We start from the raw sequence: 26,443 nt of genomic DNA, 5'->3' as shown, positions 1-26,443 counted from the left end.
GGATGATGCCTACAGATGCTGCAATTTTATTTCCTTCAGGACAACCCCACTGCCACCTTGGAGGACTTGGAGAAGCCTGGTGTTGATGAAGAGCCCCAACATGTGTTGCTGCGCTATGAGGATGCCTACCAGTACCAAAACATTTTTGGTCCTTTAGTCAAACTGGAGGCTGACTACGACAAGAAGCTCAAGGAGTCTCAGGTATTTGTGCAGTGACTCTCATTTTAAGCCTTTCTACAGTATTGATTGTGTATTTACAGGACAGAAACATTGTGTGTATATTAGAGCTCAGTCTCGCTGTGTAAATCCCAAATCGCTATTCGCATTGACAGTAACGAATGAATAGCGAATCACAATCTCCTCAATACTCTTTGTATTATTCTGTAATAAAGAAGTCATTGTCCAACAAATGAAAAATCCAATTGGATTATTTGAAAACTATAGACTGCTTGCAGATTTTGTCAAAACACGATAATGGACATTTTACACATTTTGGCTAGCGTAAGAAAATGTTTATTTTTAGTTTAAAATGGCTTACTTTAACCAGGATCCCTCGCTGCATCGTGGCCATGGTCTGTTTTAAGCCGATCTTGGAGCCGTAAAATGCGTAAATCCATGCTGGCTGGCAACATTTGCTTCTACTAACCCAGCTAGTTAGTTTAGCTGCTAGTTAACGGCAGCTGACTGGCTCTCGTCAATCATCTGCCATGATGTGGTGAATGAATCTTGCATAACATTATTCAGTTCATCTGACCCGGGCATAGTCATGAACATCCGTGCAGCTCTTGGGCACAGCAAATGCCTCGTTCCGCAGAGATTATCGTCTCAGGAGGGACTGCTCAGTGATCCATACTGTAGCAGTCCTACATGTTGTTCATGAGTCTGTGGTTTCTGATTTTCCGGGGGGCCGTGAAGATAATAGTGTGCGTGTACGGGAAGCGAGGGATATGGATATTGACTACTCTACAGTAGTGTATTTACTTTTGTATACTTTTGATTAAATAATTATATTTCTGTTTTTCATATTTTCCGTTTGCAGACCCAAGATAATATAACAGTAAGGTGGGACTTGGGACTGAATAAGAAGCGGATTGCATATTTCACTCTGCCGAAGACCGATTCAGGTGGTAATTCCTGAGATTCACTTCTTCCCAGTCATGCAGAAAGATCTTCATCTTATCTCCTCCCCCTGACTGCGCACAACTTCCTCCAACCGTCATTATTTAGTAGCATGCATGCATGCTTGGTTTTGTTCTTTACTGGCTTCTAGTCAGGTTTTGTTTATTACAAATTGTCATTGGAATCATTACCAAAATTTTTTTATTTAGTTTATTTGTGAATCACTCTAAAACAATATCCTTTGTCAATATCAGATATGCGCTTGATGCAAGGTGATGAGATCTGCCTGCGCTACAAAGGAGACCTGGCTCCGCTGTGGAAAGGGATCGGCCATGTCATCAAAGTTCCAGACAGTATCCTTTTCACAGTTAGCAGTTCTGGTTTCAGTTCATCCTTTTACTTCAGAACAGCCTTTATCCCCCTGAGGAGATACTTGTCCAATAAAATGTTAAAATGCTGGGTTCACATTGGCAGGAGATTTCCTTACATTTACAAAACCTCTATTGGTAGGATATTACGGAAAGGGTGCCATATTTAGGCTGGCACTTTGCCAACAAATCTCTCTCTTTTTTTTTTTTTTTTTTTTTTCCTGGTCTGTGGGGTGTGTTGTACCATAACCTCCGGCCTTTTTAGAGCTTTGTACGGGCTGAGCAATTATTGCCTCCTAGTGGCACTAATGTAATTTTACAGCCAAGTTTTTTTTTTTTTGTGTAGCGACTGTAAAGGACAAACTTGACTCTTTCAAACACTTTCCAAAGATCCAGAGTTCCTTAACAGCTTCCTTTTATAGACTATGGGGATGAAATTGCTATTGAGCTGAGGAGTAGTGTTGGAGCCCCTGTGGAAATTCCTCATAACTTCCAGGTGGACTTTGTGTGGAAGGCTACTTCCTTTGACAGGTAGGCTAGCCCCAGTTTTTAGATATGACTAAGGATAGGACTGTTTCTGCAGCTCTTTAGTAACATCTACCTTTGGTATTACTTGGTATAATGTGATGGTGAGTTGTAATATGTGAATGGTGATGGACCTTAGAGTACATACAAATATAGTTTAAAAAGAGGTCATCAAGATTGTCAAATATCAAATCAAAGGGAAATAAGAGGTAGTTCAACTGTCATTGTTTTTCTGGAAAATACCATTGCAGCCACAGAACTTGGAGGGCCTTCCCATGATTTGTGCTTAGACTGAAAATTGGAACTCCAACCTTTAACAATGGCAACGGGATATTCAGAAAATTGCAAGATTCAAAACATTTGACAAACATTTATGACTACCTTGATTTGGTTGACAAAACATTTGTGTTCCTTTGTGATGTGTAATCCCACACCAGATGTGGCTTGTCATATGTCCATTCATAACAGATGGGTGAAATCCATGTCAGGCAGTGATGCTAACCATTTATGCATGCCCCATTGTAGGATGCAGAGTGCTCTGAAGACCTTTGCTGTGGATGAAACCTCTGTGTCAGGCTATATTTACCACAAGCTGCTGGGTCACGAGGTGGAAGATGTTACCATCAAGTGTCAGCTCCCCAAGCGCTTCACTGCCCAGGGCCTACCTGATCTCAATCACTCACAGGTCAAACTTAGCAAGCTTTCCTTTTTTTCCCCCCTTCGTTGAACATAGTCTCCAGAAGGTTATCGTTATTCATTTGTTGGGACCAGCAATTTAGGAAGATAAGATTTTTGGGTTTTCATGAGTTCAGTATCAGATGACCGTTCAAGCCCTTTTGGTGTTCTTCTTTATAATATGTACTACTAGCCCTGTGTTTGTGTGCGTAGGTGTATGCTGTGAAGACGGTGCTACAGAGGCCTCTCAGTCTTATCCAGGGTCCTCCCGGTACTGGCAAGACGGTTACCTCTGCCACTATTGTCTATCACCTTTCACGTCAGGGCAACGGGTAACAACCTTTGAATTGTTTCTTCTTGGATTAGTTCTGAATTCCCTAATTCATCTTAGCATCTACTGTGTCTGTTAACTTTGCGCTCTCTCTCTCTCTCTCTCTCTCTCTCTCTCTCTCTCTCTCTCTCTCTCTCTCTCTCTCTCTATCTCTCTCTATCTCTCTCTCTGACTTTGTAGACCAGTCCTGGTGTGCGCTCCCAGTAACATTGCAGTGGACCAGTTAACCGAGAAGATTGACAAGACTGGGCTTAAGGTGGTCAGGCTGTGTGCTAAAAGCCGTGAGGCTATTGAGTCACCAGTGTCTTTTCTGGCGTTGCATAACCAGATCAGCAATATGGACAGGTCAGTCTATGGAAATTGGAGTCCTAGTGCCCCAAGCGATTAATTAATCTTTACTGGATGGTTTGGGTCACACGTGAGCCCATTTTGAATATGAGTTACCATCAGTTTACCTTGGTTGCTCAGGATATATTGTAAGAGTTTTGGCTCTTGCACTGAAGAATTAATTATAATCCTGTAGACCTGTACTTTGTTATTTGCATTTACCTTACAGCAGTGTTTTCTAACCCGGGGTACACGAGCACATGGCTCAAGAGGCTTGGACAGGTGTCACGGAATACATGTACCGTTACGTATTCAGAATTGAAAAAAAAAAAAAGTTACTAATCTGGTACAGTTACTGAAAAGAGAGAAGTAATCAGATTACAGGTACATTTATTTTTGGGGAATATTGTTAGAAAATTATTTCACAAGAGAAAATTTTTAATGCAGGGAAAGAAAGGTTAGTTGTTTCTTTGAGCACTCGCCCGTTATCCTACTAGCGGGCCGAGGCACCTGATAAGGAGTTTAACAGAGCAACAAGTGGGTAAATGGTGACATCTAAAAATGGACTGCAGCTACCACGACCACTGGCTGAATAGCCATGTTGCCTTCCCAAAAGTGGCTTGTTTAAAAGTGATTGTTTTCACTGAAGGACTTATTCATTTTGGATAACATTTACAAAGAAAACAGCTGTCAAAGTCATTTGGACTGCTGCTGACTTCGGCTATGGGGGAGCTAGCGTAGCGAGGTAGCCCAGCACCACACAGCTAAGTTGTAAGCAAACATTTCACTATGACTATCCCGTCACAAATTACTCACTGCCTTACTATTTAAACACTATTTCCACTGCAAAACCTGTCACCGGGAATATAAAACTTTTTTCTGTGGTGACGCCATGTGTTGTCATGTATCATAATTGCGAGTGTGTGGGTGCGTGTGTAAACCTTAATTTGTCCGCTTTTTTTACATTTCACTCGTACAAACAGTGTTTGGCTTCTGTGGAAAGGTTTTAAAAACTTTATGAAGCTAGTAAATGCAATTTCCCTCACGGGATCAGTAAAGTATCTATACATCTAAGTAAGGTGTTGCCTTCTGGGCCAGTTCAGTTTGTTTCCTCATGCAACAAAGTAATTGTTTCAAATGTCCTTAAATACATTCACTTGCTCTGGATTCAGGAGAGGGTTCATATAGCACTTGGTTAATGTTGTGAGTTATACAGTAAATAACAAAGGTAGGTTTATTATATTTTATGATTTCATATTTTTTATTTATATTCAAGGCAACAGGTTTTGTTTTTATTGTTTTGAATTAAGAAGACAATGTCTGAAAATTACATTTTCAAATTAAGGCTATAATATAATGTTCATTCAATAATCAGTTGCGTTAAGTTCTACTGTTGGAGAATCATCAACACGTGGGGCACTCATGGTATGACAAAATTGTTCAGGAGGTACACAAGACAAAAAAGGTTGTGAACCACTGTCTTACAGAATATGAACGTGAAACCTTGCAGACACAGCTACATTTTCATATTTTGTAGTGATGTTTTTTTTGTCAGGGGTCATTAACAATTTCCAGACCAAATCAGTTATATAATTTAATGCCTTTTTTTTGTCACTATACACAAATACAATGAGAGTGAGATTAGGTGGCCCTGTCGAACGTTGGAGGGCTGTTGTGTGTTTTGATATTATTTCCATTTGAAGATCTAATTTATTATCCAGTGAGCTAATGTTGGTAAGGAAGCTTGATAGGAGCGGCAGTCTGCGTATTTGAATTGTCAGCTCACGTGGATTTTCCTTTGTCATCCTATTGTTTTAATTTTAGCATGCCAGAACTTCAGAAACTTCAGCAGCTAAAGGATGAGACCGGTGAGCTGTCTTCTGCCGATGAGAAGCGCTACAGAGCCCTGAAACGCACCGCTGAGAGGGAACTGCTCATGGTGAGTCCAACCAAAATGACTGGTCTCCCAAGTGTGTTCTTTTCATAGCCTTTTAATTTAGAGTTGCTCACCCCAGAAGTTAAAAGTTGGGTTTGAGGATGCTTGAGGTTTGTAATTCTCCTCGTCCTTTTCTATTCAGAACGCGGATGTGATCTGCTGCACCTGTGTTGGCGCAGGAGACCCTCGCCTGGCCAAGATGCAGTTTCGCTCCATCCTGATTGACGAAAGCACCCAGGCCACCGAGCCTGAGTGTATGGTGCCTGTTGTTCTTGGAGCAAAGCAGGTAGGATTCTTCAAACAAGTTGTTGAAAATGTAAAAGATATCTGGCTTAAGGTCAGGTCATAGGTGTAGGGGGGTCCTCAGTTTATGACGGTCCTGATATGCGACGTTTCAAAGTTACGAGCGATGCACAATGAGCACTCTTTGTATCATACACATTATAATCCCACATGGGGAAAGTGAACTCACACTGCTGTACAGTGGGGCAAAATAGTAATTAGTCAGCCACCAATTGTGCAAGTTCTCCCACTTAAAAAGATGAGAAGAGGCCTGTAATTTTCATCATAGGTATACCTCACCTTTGAGAGACAAAATGAGGGGGAAAAAAATCCAGAAAACCACTGGCTTATTTTTAAAGAATCTATTAGCAAATTATGGTGGAAAATAAGTATTTGGTCACGAACAAAAGTTTATCTCAATACTTTGTTCTATACCCTTTGTTGGCAATGACATTGGTCAAACGTTTCTGTAAGTCTTCACACACTGTTGCTGGTATTTTGGCCCATTCCCTCCATGCAGATCTCCTCCAGAGCAGTGATGTTTTGGGGCTGTCGCTGGGCAATACAGACTTTTAACTCCCTCCAAAGATTTTCTATGGGGTTGAGATCTAGAGACTGACCTTGAAATGCTGCTTACGAAGCCACTCTTTCATTGCCCGTGCATTTCATCTTCAATGCACTTGCTGATATAAGGAGGTTTTCACTCAAAATCTCATGATACACAACCCCATTCATTCTTTCCTTTCCACGGATCAGTCGTCCTGGTCCCTTTGCAGAAAAACAGCCCCAAAGCATGAGGTTTCCACCCCCATGCTTCACAGTAGGTATGGTGTTCTATTTTGGTTTCATCTGACCGTATGACATTTTGGTTTCATCTGACCATATGACATTCTCCCAATCCTCTTCTGGATCATCCAAATGCTCTCTTCAGACAGGCCTGGACATGCACTGGCTTAAGCACGGGAACACTTCTTGCACTGCAAGATTTGAGTCTCTAGTGGCGTAGTGTGTTACTGATGGTAGCCTTTGTTACTTTGGTCCCAGCTCTCTGCAGGTCATTCACTAGGTCCCCCCGTGTGGTTCTGGGATTCTTGCTCACCGTTTTGTCATCATTTTGACCCCACGGGGTGAGATCTTGCGTGGACCCCCAGATCGAGTGAGATTATCAATGGTCTTGTATGTCTGCCATTTTGTAAAAATTGCCCCCACAGTTGATGTCTTCACACCAAGCTGCTTACCTATTGCAGATTCAGTCTTCCCAGCCTGGTGCAGGTTCTGGTGTCCTTTGACAGCTCTTTGGTCTTGGTCATAGTGGAATTTGGAGTGTGACTGTTTGAGGTTGTGGACAGGTGTCTTTTATACTGATAATGAGTTAAAACAGGTGCCATTAATACAGGTAATGAGTGAAGGACAGAGGAACCTCTTAAAGAAGAAGTTACAGGTCTGTGAGAGCCAGTAGGTGACCAAATACTTATTTTCCACCATAATTTGCTCATAAATTCTTTAAAAATCAGATGTGATTTTCTGGATCTTTTTTTTTTCTTCTCTCATCAGTGAGGTATACCTACGATGAAAATTACAGGCCTCTCTCATCTTTTTAAGTGGGAGAACTTGCATAATTGGTGGCTGACTAAATACCTTTTTGCCCCACTATATATTTGTTTTGCACAACACACAGATTAATAAATCGCACACACGCTGGCATGCAAGGAGAGCTGTCAGAGTGAAGGGGCTTCGCACCATCAACAGTTTTGTTATATCTATATTGTATTATATTTATGACCTAGAAGTGCTTTTCCCACAAATCTTTACTGTAGTTATGACTTGACTACTGTGTTAATCTAGGTTATTGATGGTCTATGGAGCATACACATTTTGGGTTCGTCGCTGCTATAGGAATGCAAATCAATTCTAAACTGAGGACCCCCTGTATGTGTTCATTTGTAAGGGCTTGTCACAATTTAAATCAGATCTTCCAACTTAGCCTTACAATAACTAAAATAGTACATTAGGACCTAAACCTAAATAGAAGTGGATGTTTTTGTTCAAAAATGTTCACCCTCAGCAAAGACAGCAAAGTAAAACCCTATAGCGAATATGAAGTTTGTTATTCAGCTTTTTGTGAACTCTGTTAGCTATCATTACATTTACCATTTTTTGCCACGCTATAGCTCATCCTGGTGGGTGACCACTGCCAGCTTGGTCCTGTGGTAATGTGTAAGAAGGCAGCCAAGGCAGGCTTGTCTCAGTCGCTGTTTGAGCGCTTGGTGGTTCTGGGTATCCGGCCAATTCGCCTTCAGGTCCAGTACCGAATGCATCCAGCTCTCAGCGCCTTCCCATCTAACATCTTCTATGAGGGCTCCTTGCAAAATGGTGTCACAGCAGGTTTGTTCCTGTCAAATTTATTGTGTTGTGGGAACAGAATCGAGGAGAATAAGATCTCCCACCATGAGAGATGAAAAGTATGAGCTTTTTCTACTCTTTCCAGCTGACCGCATCAAGAAAGGCTTTGACTTCCAGTGGCCACAGCCAGACAAACCCATGTTCTTTTATGTGACTCAAGGCCAGGAGGAAATTGCTAGCTCTGGAACCTCCTACCTGAATAGGTAACATCTGTGGCAGCTTATTCCAGGCAATTCAGTCAGCATACTTCTGACTTCTCACAGTCAAAATTTTCAACTGTGAACCACCTCTTGCCACTAGTTGGATTTGGTTTATATATATTTTTTTTTCTTTAAGGACCGAGGCTGCAAATGTAGAGAAAATCACCACTAGGCTGTTAAAGGCAGGTGCCAAGCCTGACCAGATTGGGATCATCACCCCATATGAGGGTCAGCGTTCCTACCTGGTCCAATATATGCAGTTCAGTGGCTCTCTTCACACTAAGCTCTATCAGGTACATCACACAGCCCTGAAGCACATCCCGCTTTTTTTATTTCTTTAAAAATCGTGTTTCACGACACAATCATACGCATAGAAGTAACACTACTGTGTTATCCTATCCCATAACAGCAAGTGGAAATCGCAAGTGTGGATGCCTTCCAGGGCAGAGAGAAAGACTTCATCATCCTGTCGTGTGTTCGTGCCAACGAGCACCAGGGTATCGGCTTCTTGAATGATCCACGTCGACTTAATGTGGCTTTGACCAGAGCCAAGTAAGGAAATACTGACCATTTTTAAATGATGACACACAACACGCCTACTTTTTGTTGTATTTATTGACACTGTAATTTACATTGAAAATACTTTCTCTCTCATTTTGAAGATATGGAGTGATCATTGTAGGGAACCCCAAGGCCCTTTCTAAGCAGCCTTTGTGGAACAACCTGCTGAACAACTACAAGGAGCAGAAGGTCCTCGTGGAGGGACCCCTCAACAACCTGAGGGAGAGCCTAATGCAGTTCAGCAAGCCACGCAAGCTAGTCAACACCATCAATCCTGTGAGTTACTGTCAAGATGACAGCGGTGCAACTTCACACTCTAGAAACACTTTTAGAAACATTTGTTCACTTGGCTGCTGCTACGAAACAACTAATTCTTTTTTTTTCTTTGTTCTTTTAGGGTGGACGTTTCATGAGCACTGCGATGTATGATGCACGTGAAGCTCTCATTCCTGGTTCAGCCTACGACCGCAGCAATACTGGTGCTTATTTAACTTGTTTTTTTTTTTATTTTATTTTTTTAATTTAATTTATTTATTTATTTTTAAGTTTCATCAAGGGTATTTTTACCATGACTTGACTTCAATTCTTAACTCTTTTTATTTTTTGTGTCTTACAGTTGGTCGCCCGTCAAACATGTATTTCCAAACTCACGACCAAATCGGGATGATTGGGGCGGGCCCTGGTCACATGGCTGCGATGAATCTCCCAATACCCTTCAACCTGGTGATGCCCCCCATGCCTCCGCCCAGCTACTTAGGCCAGACTAACGGCCCCGCTGCAGGTAAGGTACTGAAAAGAGGGAGCCCTCTCATTCATATCACAAGGTAAAAAAAGGACAACGTGAAGCTGAGCTAACTGATTACCCAGTTTACCACAGGCAATTCTACATTAAAACCCTTCTGTGATCTGTTCAGGCCGTGGAGCTATGAAGGGGAATAAGCCAGGACGTGGCGGGCGCCAGAGGCCCCGTGGCTCAGCAACTCAAGGTGCCGGTCACGGCCTAAACAGCCAAGCCAGCCAGGATGGGGCGTCCCAGTCATTCTCACAGGGGCCACTGACTCAAGGCTACATCTCAATGAGTCAGCCTTCCCAGATGAGCCAGCCTGGTCTCTCCCAGCCAGAACTGTCCCAGGTAATGCATCACTGTCAGTGATGTGTTTGTGTGTATATACAAGTGTGTATGTATTTATTTATTTGCTTTGACCTGTGAGAGAAAACTTGAGATATGAGCACTGTATGGTTGCAGGTGACTCAATTCATAACAAACATCAGTTTGGCAGATCCATCCATCCATTTTCTGAGCCGCTTCTCCTCACTAGGGTCGCGGGCATGCTGGAGCCTATCCCAGCTATCATCGGGGAGAAGGCGGGGTACACCCTGAACTCGTTACCAGCCAATCGCAGGGCGCATACAAACAAACAACCATTCGCACTCACATTCACACTTACGGGCAATTTAGAGTCTCCAATTAATGCATGTTTTTGGGATGTGGGAGGAAACCGGAGTGCCCGGGGAAAACCCAAGCAGGCACGGGGAGAACATGCAAACTCCACACAGGCGGGGCCGGGGATTGAACCCCAGTCCTCGGAACTGTGAGGAAGTCGTCCACCGTGCCGCCCAGTTTGGCAGATGTAATTAGTAAAAATTCTTCAAAAGAGCGACCTCAAGCTGTTTATTGCCACTCTCAGCTGAACCTCACTGTAAAACTAAACAAAAAAAAAAAAAAATAGAATTACACCATGTGTATTTAATTGACATTACTGTGTTTTTTAGTTGAGAGATGTTTTGAGTTAAGAGTGTGATCAAGGAATGAATGAAAATCGTATCTCAAGGTACCACTTCGCTGTATACTGAAATTATGATCTCGTCTGAATACACTGACAAAGTTTCTTTCTCAGTGTGAAATCTGGACCTTTTTAGTTGAACAAAAAGCTAACATTCTGTTGTGGATGGCAATTGTGGATTCACAGGTTAATTGTACTTGCTAGGGGAAGTGCATTAGTGTTCGGTCTGGATAGGGTTGGGCATTGAGAACCGATGGACTAACATTCTGGTTCTCCCGGAATCGTTAAAATGTAAAAGTTTTGGTTCCCAGTTTCGAAGCCTACAGTCCGCCAACCCAAAAGAAGAAAGTGGTGAAAACCAACAAAGCAGCGGAAACCAACGAAGAAGAAGGTTGTCATAGGCTGTTTTGTACTCCTTGAACGCTGGCAGCTAGATACATTCCACACATTTACCATCCACACACAGATGTAATTTCTGAAGATTACTCCATGGCGGACTAATATGCCACCGCATCGGCATGAGCTTCCCCCTGTGCACTCGGGACCTGATTTGGATAAGTCAAGACTTGACGAGACCAGAAAAAAACACTTCCACTGCTTCTGCTATTAAGAAGTAACGGTACTTTTACTCCGTTACGATGATCTAAATGTCGCTTCCTACTTTTATTTCACAATTATTGTTTATCAACTATTTCGTACAAGAGCCTACGACTTCGACTATCGCATTGAGCTCTGTTTGTTCCAATCCAATTGAAGCGATAGTGACGTTTAAGTCTAGTTCACCAATCAAACGACACAAGAAAGTCACATGAATACCTTAGAGAGAGGGTGAGAAGCTCGGTCATCCGGGAGGATCTCAGAGTAGAGAGGGAAAATAAAATAACCGGTGCTGTGACCGGCGCTCGGCCGCTTAAAGCGCCCTGTTCTCCTCCGTGATTGGGCTCATGTCACGGTGAGAATGATGGAAAAGCAAGGAGGAGGGAAAAAAAAAAAGTGTTGACAACCGGCCGTCACTGCGGGCCACTCTGACGCTCACCTCTCTCGGAGGTCTCTTGAGAGGATCCCCTGACTCCTCTCTGGATGTGGCCGTTTGTAAAAAGAGGGTTTCTATTATGGTGGGAACTGGGAATTTTTTTTTGACAATTGTGCAAAAAGATGCAAAGAGTCCTCTAGCACTTAGAGCAGTTCGAATGACTAATATTGCAATAGTCCGGTGCAATGACCATTGTGCAAAGGGCGCCGAGACTTCAAGGATTGTATGTATCATAGGTTTCATATTGATACTGGTTATAAAGAACCCTGAGTCAAATGTTCATTTTAGTCTATGCTGTGGGCTGCTAAGAAAATGGATGTTCATAATTTGGACACCTTTATTTAAACCATGCAAACCTTTTTGACCTAGCCCCCTAAAAGAATCTGAATCGAGAATCGTTTGGACCCGGAATTGAAATGAGGAACCGGAATCAGGACTGGAATTGCTCAAATTAAAATGATGCCCAACCCTATAGATGGATGAACCAAAAATCAAACAAACAAAAAAACACAGTTGTCGTAAACAAACAGCTATTTTCAGACCAATTGATTTTAAATCGGATAATTTCCTGCAGCGCAACTGATGGTCTCTGGTGGCACACTAGGTTGGGAGAGTCAAGAACCAGAGACCAACCAAAGAGTTATTGTAACTCTCTTCTGTCTTGTTGTTCGACAGGACAGTTACCTGGGTGACGAGTTCAAGTCCCAAATCGACGTGGCTTTGTCTCAGGACTCGACTTACCAGGGTGAACGTGCATACCAGCATGGTGGGGTGACCGGCCTGTCACAGTACTAGAGTGTAAGTGCTGCAACTTAGCTTCGATTCCATCTGACGCACACAGAGTGTTGCAATAAGTTGTAGGCTATTGATAAACCACTGTTAATGAAAGCAACTACAAGTGGATCTCAATAAATTAGAAAATCGTGGAAAACTAAATCCTAACAGCAGAAAAATATGATTTCCCCCCTCCCCCACCCCAGGAAAATGTTCTGAATTGTCTAAATGTATGTTTAACCTATAATTATATCGCATACTATGATCCCAAAACACTGAAAAGTTGATTTCAAACTTATTTTACATTGCTAAGTTTACCTAAAAAATGTGTTGAGCATGAACATGCACATGCAGTGAAGACTCCCTTAACTTCCAACAACTCAGGCTAAACGCAACTCCTCCTCGATATACAAAGCTTGTCTCTTAGTTGAAATGTATCACGTCAACCTCCTTCATTGAGACCAAGTGGCAGCAATAGGTGAGGGTTTTTTGTGAAGAACAGAGGAAAGGATAGGTTCGTAAATGAGTGAATTTGCGAATAGTGAACCGCAAATAAGCAGGTTACTGGCGTTCAATTTGAAAAAGTGAAACTCCTATAGATTCACTACACAGTGAAATAATTCATCATTGTAGTTATTTTGATGATTATAGCTAACAGTTAACAAAAAACCCAAATTTACAAGATCAAGAAATTAGAATGTTTGAGGAACAACAGACAAAAAAAAAGGCTACAGGTGTTTTAAAATAGACATTATGTAGGAATTGGCTTTCAGAGACGTGTTTTGCGGTTTATTCTACTTACTGAGTTTCACTTGTGTGCACACTTTTGTTTAAACATTGTATGTGTTCTCATCTTTCCAGGTTGCTTGAAGAAGTGAGCTAGGCTTGAGCTGAGCTTAGTTCACTAGCTTTTTAATCTGGGAAATAATAAAATCATTAAATGGATACCTGTTTTCCTCTGCTACAACCGAAGCACTACCGAGTGAAAGCGACGGAATAGCAAACCAATGACCAGCGAGAGAAATAAGAGGGTAGAAGACGAGGGCACGGAGAGACGGGCGGGGAGGAGGCGAAAGGCCGGTGGACGGGCAGGAGGCGGGCACCGACGGTGGTGCGACGAGTGAGGAGGGAAGTCGACAAGATGGTCACGTGTTGTCGAGCTGCCGAGGGGAAACGAGGGGACGCGGCAACAGTCTCGAGGCTCAAACGCCAACCCAAATGTCCAACAAACATCCTTCACCTCACAGACGCTGGGAAAGACGGCAGGTGACGCTCCAAGCGTTCCGGCAGAATTTGAAGAATTGGTTCTCCAGACTTGCACGAGGCACGATCGCAGAAAGTGATCCAACAGGCAACGCAAAAAATCTTCATCCTAAAAATGTCAAACTCGCAAGAAGTCCTGGACTGATCTAAATTTGTTCGACAATGGGAGGAGGGTCCCAAAATCCTCAGCGGCCTCTGAAGGAAACGCGGCAGTCGACACGTTCTCTCCCTCTCTTTTGGGAGAGGAAAGGAAACACTTTCTGTGCGTGACACTGACGATCTGGAGCCTGGAACTGACAAACTTACCATTTGCCTAGAGAACCACTGGTTCTTTTACAGTGTCTTCTCATGGAGTGGTTTTGCACCACACATCAGTGGTGGACTGGCTTAGGGGATTTCAGACTTTTTCCCATGCCGCACTCTTTATGAGACCATTTTCTTCTCTGAAGTAGGTTTTTAATCACTGAGCACAAAATTGAAAAAGCTTAAAAAAACCAAAAACATTTAATCAAACCTGACCAGCATTGAATATTATCATCTGTTTCAGTCTAGGCTATTGCGTTCTTTAATCTTTTGGAAGCAGCGTTGATTCGTTCACACGTGAACTCTTCATATAGGCTTAAATTGGAAAACAGCTTGTACATTCATTGAAGAGTCAACACGCCCCTGCTTTAGGTTAAGAGAACCAAGGACTGCAGTGAGCTTGTTAATCAACACACACACACACTTGTAGAGGAAGAAAAGGAAGGTGGCTTGGAAAGAAATGTAGACGGGACAATTGAGTCTCTGCAAATACACACAGTTGCAGTTGTGAATCATGCGAGGCTCATGGTTGTCATCCAGCCACAGAGAAGAAAATATACAAATTTGAGACCAAATCTCCATGTGTAGAACATTTTACATCAGGAGTTGTAGCCATAAAACAACCCCTCCTAATCCATAGGGACCCTTTTTGAGTGAATTAAAATGCACTTCTTGAGAAAACTGAACGAGGCCATCACCGCTGAGTGGACAGCCGATGGCAGTTGTTGACCTTGAATCAGTGCCTACATGTTTGTAAAAAAAAAAAAAAAAAAAAACAATAAGTGGCTGCAGCACAAGCATGAATGTACTGCAGTTGTCAAATCCAGATGACCAGCATTGAAGCCCTTTGACATCCCAGGGCTCAACTTTTATTTTTATATATACAATATAGAAACAAGGCCAGATGATGAGTTTATAAGCCACCTTCCTTCTCTGTGGGGTGACATAATGGAGGATGGGACTTTTTTTTTTTTTTTTTTTTGGCTTCTGTGGACTTAAGATGCGTGTAACACAGACTTGGCCCTGTTGTATATTTCTTGTGGCGTTCCTTTTGCTTCTTGAAATCAGTTTGCTTTTGTGCATTTTGCTCAGTCAGTTGTCTACAGGAATTAGTTTCTCAGACTCTGCTTGTGGTTCTAGTTTTATCAAGTATAGATTTAGTTTTTACCTTTCGCATCCAAGTTGTCCTTGATCTGTTTCTAACATCTAATGGCTTAAAAAAAAAAAAAAGATACCGCTTGCATTCTGTCATTAGAGCCAACGTGTTTGTGTCATGTCAGTGTAGTAATCAGTTGTACATTCATCCATCAGTTGGATGTAAATATGAAGTACAAACAAGCAGTCTCATTTCCTGTGAAGTGATGGAATCAAATGCTGCCAAGAACTGAGTATTTCTTTTATGGTATAAAATTGTCATTGATTTGCAGAACGTCACAAATATGAAACTATTTGATATTGCACAGTAATAAAAGATCAAACCACCCAACAAGTGTCAATCGGTTCCTTGTTTTGTCTTTTTCATATGTTTGCTCTTGAAGTTCCTATTGAGCTGTCTTTGTTTTTGTTCCTCAATGTTCTTCTGGATCTGCTCTTTGAACTTCTTCTTCTGGCTCCTGATCTTCTCCAGTTCTGCTTTCCTCTTTGCCTCCAAGTCTGGATCCTGGAACCAGAAAAAAGCAACAAATGAGAATCATCAGGCTGTCACAAATTAAAGGTAGTATATTCTCAGCATGAATCATTCCTAAACATAGTATTTGTTCCAATAACTTTTTTATTATTATTCAACACAAAATGGTAGTTCAATGAGAAAAGTCTGCAGTTTTGGTCACAGTTTGCTTGCTGACAAGTTTAATTTTCAGAAACAAATGTACTCCCCCAAACCACTTCTATATCCCCCCCCCAAAAAAAATGCTTCATAACAGAAAACACATTGTATTTTACATTACAAGCAGCAGCATGGCTGAAACTTAACATTCGTTTGTAACTGCAGTTAAATTTTTTCTTTTCCAAAGCAAATAAAGACACTTGCCTTTCCTTCCAGGATCATCTGTTTCCTCTTGTTGATCTCCTTTTTCTCATCAAAGTCTGTAGATTCAAGTCTCTATGAAAAACAGAGTATTTCAATGAGGCGGACCAATTGAGTGCATTCTGAGTGAAAACTGACAAATGAAGCAAAGAGCATACTATTTCACACTCTCGTTTGGTCACGTTGACTTGTGTGATGATCTTCAGGACTTCTTTCTCCTTCACGCCAAACTCCTTCATTTTAGACTCTGAAGAAAGGGAAAAAAAAAAATAAAACTATCTGTTGCATTGTAATAATAGATGGGATAGACTAAACCAAAAGACACCAAAACTTAAAGAGTTTGAAGATTGCTTACGACTTTGCTCTTCGATGGCGTGGACAAGATGGATGTCGTACTGTGTCACCAGTGTGATGGACACCCCGTTCCTTCCTGCAGAGGAAGAACACCTTATGAGAGAGACAGTTGAGGATTCTATGACCAAACGGCAATTGTTGAGCCTTCCTACAGGCTTTGAACTGGTGACTTACCTGCTCTGGCTGTTCGGCCCACCCTGTGGATGTAGATTTTTGGCAGGCCGGGCGTGTTGTGATTGATTACAACCTGTACAGTTGGAATATCCAAGCCCCTGTAGCAAAGTCAAAGGGGGGTATGGATGAATACTGATAACTGAAAAAGAATACTCCACTTCCTTCAGAGTAGGACTGGTTGCTAAGGCTTTAAAATATGTTCCCACAAAAATCAGATTTTAATCGTTAAGACTCCAATTGCCTTCCACGGGGCTCCTTGTGTGTCATACGGCACACGTACTCTACGGATTTGTTCCTTGAGTCAACTTTTTGGGGCTTCTCTGGGAACTCTTTGTAATTGTCTGAAATCGTTCGGTAATTTTGGGAGCTTAAGGGAGGGGGCAATTTGATGACGGTTAGGGGACCATTGGGGGCTCTTCCACAGATTTGGCGACCACTCCCTCCCCATCATTCCTCCGCCGGTTCCCATTCCGTGGCAAAGTACCCCACCGAGCCGCCCCGTCACAATTCGTCCACTGGTCCCCATTATGCAGCCAAGTGGCCTGATATTACTGGACCCTGCCCCTCATGATTCCTCCACTAGAGCCCAAAATGTAGCAGACTGGCTGTGGAGGACATCCGGAGGTGCCCCAAAATATAGCAAAGGGGCCAGTCGAGGACCTCGGGAGGTGCCCCAAAATGTAGCAAATAGCCCCATGGAGGACCTCCAGAGGTGCCCCAAAATGGATGGAGAGCACTTCTTCTTTCCCCCTATCTCACAAACTCTTCGAGCCAGGAGGCTGTAATTTCACAGTGTGCCTCTCCAGCGCGTCCAGGACGGTGCGTTTGATTTCAGATGCCTGCGTACTTCCAAAAGCTACACCAAAATTACAAAATAACATTGAATGCATCATCGTGGTAAAACAAAAAAAATACATCTGCATAATATAGTAAGTACAGAGTAAGTAGTAATAGTCGTGACAATGATTAAAAAGCCAACTTTTTTTTCTCACTTCTGTTTTTTGCCTCAACAAAGGGGGTGGGAAGCCAGTCTCCTTTGTTTGGAGAGTGGGAGAAAAGTTATTTCCCCAAAGTCCCACGGGTCTTAAATTTTAATATGCTGACAGGGAGCCCGGGACCATTGCAACTGAGTCAGCGGTGTGCTGGGTGGGGCTCCCAGGAAGCTTCCCAAGCTTGCCGCTCGGTCCCAAATGGTGGGAACGACTCGAAAATTGGTGTCTGGCCTTTGTTAGGCCCCCCCCCCCCGGCGAAGCTCCCAAACTCCCACGTCGGTCGACCCTATGGAACGGAAATTTGTTTCAGAGTGGTTCGATTGCGACGGCATCAAAACTCACGGAGAGAGGGCAACGATTCCTTTCCAAGTACCCCAAAAATGTATTAAGTACCCTTTGGGGAGCCCCAGAGGTGTTCCCCCAAAGGCCCATACACGCGCCCCGGGTGGGTGGCAAAGTGCCCCCAAGTGGCACAGATCTCCTAGCAGTGGGCCCTGGTGTCCAAAGTGAGGTACCACAGAAAAAAAATGCAAAATGGTTCCGCAGCTAGAGCTGTTACAAAAGTCATCGTTTTTAACACTGACAGCTTTCGGAAACTAGTTCCTCTCTGTTTGCAGCCATGTCACATCAATGGGCACGTGCTTTTGGCCTGACAAATAAACACCCAGCGCAACTTGAGAGTTTCTCACCTGGCAGCTACATCTGTAGCAACGAGGATTTTATAGACACTCGCCTTGAACATGGCGAGATTGGCAAATCGTTGTTTCTGAAAAACCAAAGAGTCAAGTGTTCACCTCACACTGTTAAAAGTGACGTACAACAGAGGAGCAAGCGCTGCTATCTTTAAGTCTCCATTTCAGGTTGTTACCTTGAGTTCCAGTCACTGCACTGTTACAATGACTTCCTTACCTGCTTCATCATTGAGTGGAGGGAGATTGTGGGGAAGTCAAATTGCCGAAGCATCATGGTAAGGATTTGACAGCTCCTGTGGAAAACCAAAATCATGTTTTTTTTTCTGTACCAACCAGAGAGAAAAGCATGCATATGAAACAATTATAGGAGGGAAAAAATACATTTCAGGGTCAAACTCACCATCAAACAAATGAAACCTTTAAAACCTAACTGTACAGAACATTATTAAACAACATTCTTAACTGCCTTGTAAAAAGAACGAAAAACCCCACAATATTTGAAAAAATATATATAACACTTAACTTTAATGATGAAGGCGAAATGCAAAGGTGAGGCACATGTCATAGACCTTGCTTTATAACACTTTTCTTACCACTTACTACTACAACAACACACCACTAAATCAGGTCAGCAAACGCTTGTGCTCAAGGGCCACATTTAAAAACAGACACATGGGCCAGAGTTTTTCCAATAAAAAGGGGGCAAATGGGCTAAACTCTTCGGACGCATTCACAAACAAATGTCTAAATTGTGGTTATCGTTATTAATAAACTTAAATTCCAAAAAATCAGTACTTGCAGTGAGTAGGGAAAGTTTTCAGACCCCCTTAAATGTTTCACTCTTTGTTATATTGCAGCCATTTGTTAAAATAATTTAAGTAAATTTACTTGATTAGGAAACCCAAACACCTGTCTATATAAGACCTTACAGCTCACAGTGCATGTCAGAGCAAATGAGAATCATGAGGTCAAAGAAACTGCCTGAAGAGCTCAGAAACAGAATTGTGGCAAGGCACAGCTTTGGCCAAGGTTACAAAAAAATTCTGCTGCGCTTAACGTTCCTAAGAGCACAGTGGCCTCCATAATCCTTAAATGGAAGACGTTTGGAACAAACAGAACCCTTCCTAGAGCTGGCCGTCCGGCCAAACTGAGCATACGGGAGAGAAGAGCCTTGGTGAGAGAGGTAAAGAAGAACCCAAAGAGGCTGTGGTTGAGCTCCAGAGATGCAGTTGGGAGATGGGCAAAAGTTCTAGAAAGTCAACCATCACTGCTTCCCCCCACCAGTCCGGGCTTTATGACAGAGTGGCCCGACGGAAGCCTCTCCTAAGTGCAAGATACATGAAAGCCTGCGTGCAAAAAAAAATAAAATAAAAACACTTGAAGGACTCCAAGATGGTGAGATTCTCTGGTCCGATGAGACAAAGAAATTGTTGGCCTTAATTCTAAGTGGCATGTGTGGAGAAAACCAGGTACTGCTCATCACCTGTCCAATACAGTCCCAACAGTGAAGCATGGTGGTGGCAGAATCATGCTGTGGGTGTGTTTTTCAGCTGCAGGGACAGGACAACTTGTTACAATCAAAGGAACGATGAATGCGGCCAAGTACAAGGATATCTTGGACGAAAACCTTCTCCAGAGTGCTCAGAACCTCAGACTTGGCCGAAGGTTCACCTTCAAACAAGACAATAACCAAGAGCACACAACTGAAATACCGAAGGAGTGGCTTCAGAACAACTGACTGTTTTTGAATGGCCCAGCCAGAGCCCTGACTTAAACCCAATTGAGTAGCTCTGGAAAGACCTGAAAATGGCTGCCCACCAACGGTCACCATCCAACCTGACAGAACTGGAAAGGATCTGCGAGGCGGAATTGGCAGACGATCCCCAAATCCAGGTGTGAAAAACTTGTTGCATCATTCCCAAAAAGACTTAGGATTGTATTAGCTCAAAAGGGTGCTTCTACTAAATACTGTGTCAGTGCTTCCACCATAATGAATGTGTCAGTTCTGCCTGTAAACATCTCTTACTGCCTGACGCTCCGGCCACTCTGTCTCCTCAGTCAGAGCAGCGGGAGTGTGCTGCGGCACACTCCAACAACGCGCTGAGTTTCCGAACGTTCCGGAGTGTAGAGTGCACGCTTGGAGTGAATTTTCAAACATACCCTTAGAAGCTTGTCTTGCTGAGAGTAATCCATTTTTTGTAACACAAATTCAAATGTGATGTTCAAACCCGTCAAAATGTCTTCCCTAATCAGGTCTTACTTGCACGTGTGGGTGAAGATGATTATTGACCAGTCGTTGTGCTCGTCCGTGAAGGTCTGGATCAGGTGGACCAGGTAGGCGTCCTTCACCTTCTCAGGAGTCAGGATGTACCTCTGGTCCAGCTCCTCCACCGTACGAGTCCTGATAACGACGACGACACGTACAGTAGCAGCCTACCACAGACATCATCATTTACCGTCACGTCACGTGATCTGCGGAATACTCACTCGGACGTGCTCTCCCAGAAGAAAGGTCTGTTCATGGCGATGCTCTTCAGGTCCTGCAGCGTGTCGGTGAGCGTGGCGCTGAACAGCAGAGTCTGACGTTTGGCCGGCAGCACCCTGAGGATCACCTCCAGGTCTTTGGTGAAGTCTGTGCAGCCCTGCTCCAGCAGCCGGTCTGCCTCGTCCAAAATCTGGCAGACGACATGTCACGTTGTACACTATATTGTCAAAAGTATTCACTCACCTGTCTTGTATCAGATATGAATTTAAGTGACATCCCATTCTTAATCCATAGGGTTTAATATGACATTGGTCCACCCCCTGCGCTTATAACATCTTAAACTCTTTTGGGATGGTTTTCCACAAGGTTTAGGAGTGTGTTTAAGGGAATTTATGTAATTTTTTCCAGAAACACATTTGTGAGGTTGGACGAGAAGCCCTGGCTCTTAGTCTCCGCTCAAATTCATCCAAAAGTGTTCCAATCAGGTGGAGGTCAGGATTGTGCAGGCAAGTCAAGTTCATCCATATCAAACTCCCTCATCCATGTCTTTATGAAACTTTAATTGTGCATTGATGCACAGTCATGTTGGAAGAGGACGGGGCCATCTCCAAACTGTTCCCACAAAGTTGGAAATATCCGAAATATTAGCCCCGGAGCTCCAGTGAAAGGAACTCTCAATGCTTGAGCAAACTAAGAGATTTTGGACAGTTAAACAGTTTGGGGATTACCGTCTCCCCCCTGTTCCAACATGTCTGTGCACCGGTGCACAAAGCAAGGTCCATAAAGACACAGATGAGAGACTGTAGTATGGATGAACTTGATTGGCCTGCACATAGTCCTAGCCTCAACCCGATAGAACCTTTGGATTCAATTAGAGAAGAGACTGAGAGCCAGGCCTTCTTGTCCAACATCAGTGTTTGACCTCACAAATATGCTGCTGGCAGAAATGTCCATAAACTCACTCCTAAACCTTGTTGAAAGCCTTGCCACAAGAGTTGAAGTTGTTACAGCTGCAAAGGGTGGACCAACTTCATATTAAACCATTTGGATTTAGAATGGGATATCACTTAAAATCATATGTGAGTCAAGGCAGGTCAGCGAATACTTGGCACTATGGTTTGTAACAGAGGCCCAACATTTAAATCTCAAGAGTCAGCAATGCTTCTTATTTATTTAGTGAGTGCTTGTTCCCACTAGGGTCATGGGTGAGTCTTTAGGCGAGAAATGGCCAGTCAATCACAGGGCACATACAAATAAGCATTAACAGTAATATCCAGCTATAAAGTGGTACACCTACTGCTTTTGAATTTCACTGTTTGAAAAGTGTGTTAGTTTCAATGTGAGTGACGGTTATTTTCAGGCTTAAGCCATAAAACGGCCATAAAAAGGTTTTTATTTTTTATTCCATTATTATTTATGTACAGTATTTTCTATACAGGACGGCATGATGTTGAAGTGGTTAGCACTTCCGCCTGACAGTTTTGAGGTTAGGTGTTCGAATCCAGGCCTTCCTTGTGTGGAGGTCGCGTGGGTTTTCTCCGGGTACTCCGGCTTCCTCCCACAGTCTCAAAATATGCATGCGAGACTCACTGAAATCTCCAAATTGTCCTCATTGTGAATGTCTGTCTATACAGTGGGGCAAAAAAGTATTTAGTCAGCCATCAATTGTGCAAGTTCTCCCAAAAAGATGAGGCCTGTAATTGTCATCATAGGTATACCTCACCTATGGGAGACAAAATAAGAATTATTTTTTTTTAAATCCAGAAAAATCACTGTCTGATTTTTAATGCATTTATTGGTAAATTCCTCAGTGAAGTAAGTATTTAGTCACCTACAAATAAGCAAGATTTCTAGCTCTCACAGACCTGAAACTACTTCTTTAAGGGACTCCTCTGTCCTTGACCCGTTACCTGTATTAATGGCACCTGTTTAAACTCGTTATCAGTATAAAACACACCTGTCCACAACCTCAAACAGCCACACTCCAAACTCCACTATGACCAAGACCAAAGAGCTGTCAAAGGACACCAGAAACACATTTATAGACCTGCACCAGGCTGGGAAGACTGAATCTGCAATTGGCAAGCAGCTTGGTGTGAAGAAATCAACTGTGGGGAGCAATTATTAGAAAATGGAAGACATACAAGACCACTGATAATCTCCCTCGATCTGGGCCTCCACGCAAGATCTCACCTCAAACTGGGACCACAACCTGCAGCACCTCAATGCGAAAATACAAAAGACCAGCGCAACAAATACCACACTGGCTGATCTGATGAGCAAAAATGTTGCTTGAACGTAAGATTAGCAATAAAGGATGTCCGCTCTAGAGGTGGGTAGAGTAGCCAAACATTGTGCTCTTGTAAGGGTATTGTTACTTGACAGTAATGTGACTCAAGTAAATAGTAGTCCTCCAAAAAAAATTAAGAGTAAAAAGTACGCAATGACATTATTACTCAAGTACTGAGTAAATAGTAACTTCAGATTTTTTTTATTTATCACAGCATGAACATCAATTATAAAAATAAAATGTGGAATGTACAAATCCTGATGTTGTATGTGTGTATGTACGCACAGTCAAAACTACAACAAAACATCTGCAATTTACTGCACTGTGTTGTCTCAAGTTATAAGTGAGCTGAAATATCCACATTTGGGCAGACAGTGCCAGACAAATACTACAATACATGAAAGCTCTTGTTTTTGTTCGTCTAAATGTAAACACGAGTTGCGCGCCGCTGCCTTCACGGTAACGACGACCTTCCGAAGATGGCCGCCACGTACGCACAACGATCAGCAGGGCAGGCTTATCTAGAGTGAATGGAAGATGACCGTGTGAGATCATGTGACTTTGTGTCGTTTGATTGGTGAACTAGACAAACGTCACTAGCGCTTAACTTGGATGATGCAAACAGCGCCCGATGCAGAGGTCGTAGTCTCTCACACGAAATAGTTGATAAATAAGCAATAATTTATCAATAAAAGTAGCGAGTGACATTTCGATCATTGTAACGGAGTAAAAGTACCGTGATTTATGAAGAGCAGAAGCGGCAGAATTTCTTTTCTGGTCTCGTCAACTCCTGTGACTCCGAGCACAGAGGCGGAACCTCAGGCCACATATTAGTCTGCCGCGGATTCAGAATTACATCTGTGTGTGCATTTGTGGACTGGATCAAGCTGCAAGCGTTCAAGGAGTACGAAACTGCCTATGATGTCAGCGATGGCAAATTTTGCCGAAAGGCGACTGATTTGCATGTATAAGAACCACACAAGGGGCCATAGTGAATGACCTGCAGAGAGCTGGGACCAAAGTAACAAAGGCTACCATCAGTAACACAATACGCCGCCAGGGACTCAAATCATGCAGTGCCAGACGTGTCCCCTTGCTTAAGCCAGTATATGTCCAGGCCTGTCTGAATTTTGCTAGATAGCATTTGGATGTTCCAGAAGAGGCTTGGGAGAATGTCATAAGGTCAGATTAAACCAAAATAGATTTTTTTGGTAAAAACTCAACTTGTTGTGTTTGGAGGAGAAAGAATGGTGAGTTGCATCCAAAGAACACCATACCTAATATAAAGCATGGGGGTGCAAACATCATGCTTTGGACCCGTTTTCTGCAATGGGACCAGGACGACTGATCCGTGTGAAGGAAAGAATGAATGGGGCCATGTATCGTGAGATTTTGAGTGAAAACCTTCTTACATCAGTAAGGGTATTGAAGATGAGACGTGGCTGGGTCTTTCAGTATGACAATGATCCCAATCACACCGCCCGGGCAACAAAGGACTGGCTTCGTAAGAAGCATTTCAAAGTCCTGGAGTGGCCTAGCCAGTCTCCAGATCTCAACCCCATAGAAAATCTTTGGAGGGAGTTCAAAATCTGTGTTGCCCAGCGACAGCCCCAAAACATCACTGCTCAAGAGGAGATCTGCTTGGAGGAATGGGCCAAAATACCAGCAACAGTGTGTGAAAACCTTACAGAAAACGTTTGACCTCTGTCATTGCCAACAAAGCATATATATAACAAAGTATTGAGATAAACATTTGTTATTGACCAAATACTTATTTTCCACCATAATTTGCTAATACAGTCTTTAAAAATCTGACAATGTGATTTTTCTGGATTTTTTTTTTCCTCATGAGGATAAGCGGTTAAAGAAAATGGATGGATGTATTTTGTCTCTCATAGGTGAGGTATACCTTTGATGAAAATTACAGGCCTCATCTTTTTAAGTGGGAAAACTTGCACAATTGGTGGCTGACTAAATACTTTTTTGACCCACTGTATGTGGCCTGCGATTGGTCGGTGACCAGTTGAGGGTAGTGTAAACCACCTCTCGGCCAAAGTTGGCTGGGATAGACTGCAGCTCACCCATGACCCCCGTGAGGATGTATAGAAAATATATGGGCGGATGTTTAAGGTGGTTTATCCATTACTGTGTGTCCCTATAACTGCTTCATATGTCATAACAGGGTTTAAGAAGACAATGCATCATACCCGTGCTACGGAGAGAGCATAACCTTTCAATCTTTTTTTTTAATAAACTCACCAGGAACTGGATCTTCCTCATGCTAAAGGTGTTGGAGCTGCGAATGTGATCAGCGAGCCTGCCCGGCGTGGCTACGACCACGTGAGGCTGGTTGGAAAGCTCCAGGGCCTGACTCACCATGTCTGTTCGTGAACACAGCACATCATGCATTCAATGTTTGGCGCCTAGATCACTGCTCGCACTGCCCGCACTTACCCATTCCACCTACGACGATGCAGTCTCGCAGACCTAGTGGCTTCCCCAGGACTCGGAACTGCTCCGCGATCTGGTATGCCAACTCCCTGCATCACAGCACAGTGACACTCAAGATTATCATACTAATTAACTCTGTGTTCAAACTCAGAGCAGAGTTGACACTGAACGTAGCAGCACACAGCAGTGCTGGTTGGAGGGGCTTTATTATTAAGATGCTTGAGAACAGGAAAAAAAAGACGCATGTCTCTTTTAAAAAACCTAGGTGTGTAAAATGAAAACCTAAGATGTGAATGTTCCCTTAAATGACCCTAAAATGCAGCAGTGTGATTCGGCAGTACCAACCTGGTGGGCGTCAGCACTAAGCAGAAGATGCCGTAAGGGTCTTCTGACAGTTTCTGTAGCACCGGAAGCACAAACGCTGCGGTCTTGCCGCTTCCGGTTTTGGCACAGCCCATGCAGTCACGACCTTGGTGCAAAAAGCACAAAATACTGGACAGGTGGTTCTCCGTTCACTGCCGCGACATACAGTGTCAAGTGCAACAAGAAGGCATCCTGAGTTAATGCCTTAATTAATGTTTTCATTTGATTGTACATTTTCTCTAAGGCTTAGAAGTGTTTTACATGCATATATTCACAGTAATTCTAACTTTTATTACCGCGTTACCTTACGTTAGTGGCAGAAGAATAAGTCTTGTGGCAAAAGAAGGCACGGTGAGATAACTCTTTAACTTAACGTTTTTCATTTTTATATATGGTAAGTGGGCTTTCGCTTGTATAGCGCTTTTCTACCTTCCAGGTACTCAAAGTACCGGGTGCAAACGTTTGGTTACATTAACATATAAGGTTGTTTATATTTTGGTTTTCTTACCTTCTAGAATAGCTGGCATGCAATTTTCTTGAACAGGAGTTGGTTTGTTGATGCCCAACTGCTTACACTGTTTAATGAGCCAGTCTGACAACCCGAGTGACGAAAAGTCACTCATTTTGCTTCAAACACGCGTTTGTAATGAACAAATAATCAGGAAAAGATGGCAAATTCTACTTGAGACAAAATAACCTCATGTGCTTTTCTTTGCACGTTCACAACATGGA

At 42.9% G+C, this 26,443-nt stretch overlaps 2 protein-coding genes across 3 annotated transcripts in view; one reads left to right on the top strand and one right to left on the bottom strand.

Moving 5' to 3' along the window:
- LOC133405982 (regulator of nonsense transcripts 1-like) overlaps window positions 1–15,163 on the top strand; it is a 22,313-nt gene extending 7,150 nt beyond the window's left edge. Inside the window, exons 6-24 of one of the 2 annotated variants that reach the window (XM_061683111.1) lie at window positions 40–201; window positions 1,040–1,124; window positions 1,374–1,472; window positions 1,910–2,018; window positions 2,538–2,697; window positions 2,901–3,019; window positions 3,199–3,363; window positions 5,170–5,284; window positions 5,424–5,567; window positions 7,735–7,948; window positions 8,052–8,169; window positions 8,303–8,459; window positions 8,576–8,718; window positions 8,829–9,003; window positions 9,125–9,206; window positions 9,344–9,508; window positions 9,642–9,859; window positions 12,220–12,342; window positions 13,180–15,163. In XM_061683111.1, coding sequence (XP_061539095.1) covers window positions 40–201; window positions 1,040–1,124; window positions 1,374–1,472; window positions 1,910–2,018; window positions 2,538–2,697; window positions 2,901–3,019; window positions 3,199–3,363; window positions 5,170–5,284; window positions 5,424–5,567; window positions 7,735–7,948; window positions 8,052–8,169; window positions 8,303–8,459; window positions 8,576–8,718; window positions 8,829–9,003; window positions 9,125–9,206; window positions 9,344–9,508; window positions 9,642–9,859; window positions 12,220–12,339 — 2,550 coding nt within the window. In that variant the 3' untranslated portion in view covers window positions 12,340–12,342; window positions 13,180–15,163. Of the gene's footprint in view, window positions 1–39; window positions 202–1,039; window positions 1,128–1,373; window positions 1,473–1,909; window positions 2,019–2,537; window positions 2,698–2,900; window positions 3,020–3,198; window positions 3,364–5,169; window positions 5,285–5,423; window positions 5,568–7,734; window positions 7,949–8,051; window positions 8,170–8,302; window positions 8,460–8,575; window positions 8,719–8,828; window positions 9,004–9,124; window positions 9,207–9,343; window positions 9,509–9,641; window positions 9,860–12,219; window positions 12,343–13,179 lie in introns of both variants that reach the window. The other variant, XM_061683110.1, reaches the window with a different exon arrangement.
- On the bottom strand, window positions 14,797–26,443 carry ddx49 (DEAD (Asp-Glu-Ala-Asp) box polypeptide 49). Its single transcript, XM_061683115.1, has 13 exons — window positions 26,220–26,443; window positions 25,694–25,817; window positions 25,352–25,437; window positions 25,157–25,278; window positions 20,610–20,797; window positions 20,383–20,523; window positions 18,340–18,415; window positions 18,120–18,196; window positions 16,439–16,536; window positions 16,266–16,340; window positions 16,069–16,157; window positions 15,914–15,985; window positions 14,797–15,544 (listed from the first exon to the last, which is right to left on the bottom strand). Exons 1-13 carry the CDS (start codon window positions 26,332–26,334, stop codon window positions 15,377–15,379), a joined length of 1,431 nt encoding a protein of 476 aa, XP_061539099.1. The 5' UTR covers window positions 26,335–26,443; the 3' UTR covers window positions 14,797–15,376.

Source organism: Phycodurus eques, chromosome 8 (assembly GCF_024500275.1).
Source record: "Phycodurus eques isolate BA_2022a chromosome 8, UOR_Pequ_1.1, whole genome shotgun sequence".
Classification (NCBI taxonomy): Eukaryota; Metazoa; Chordata; class Actinopteri; order Syngnathiformes; family Syngnathidae; genus Phycodurus; species Phycodurus eques.
This window is presented reverse-complemented; position numbering and strand designations above follow the sequence as displayed.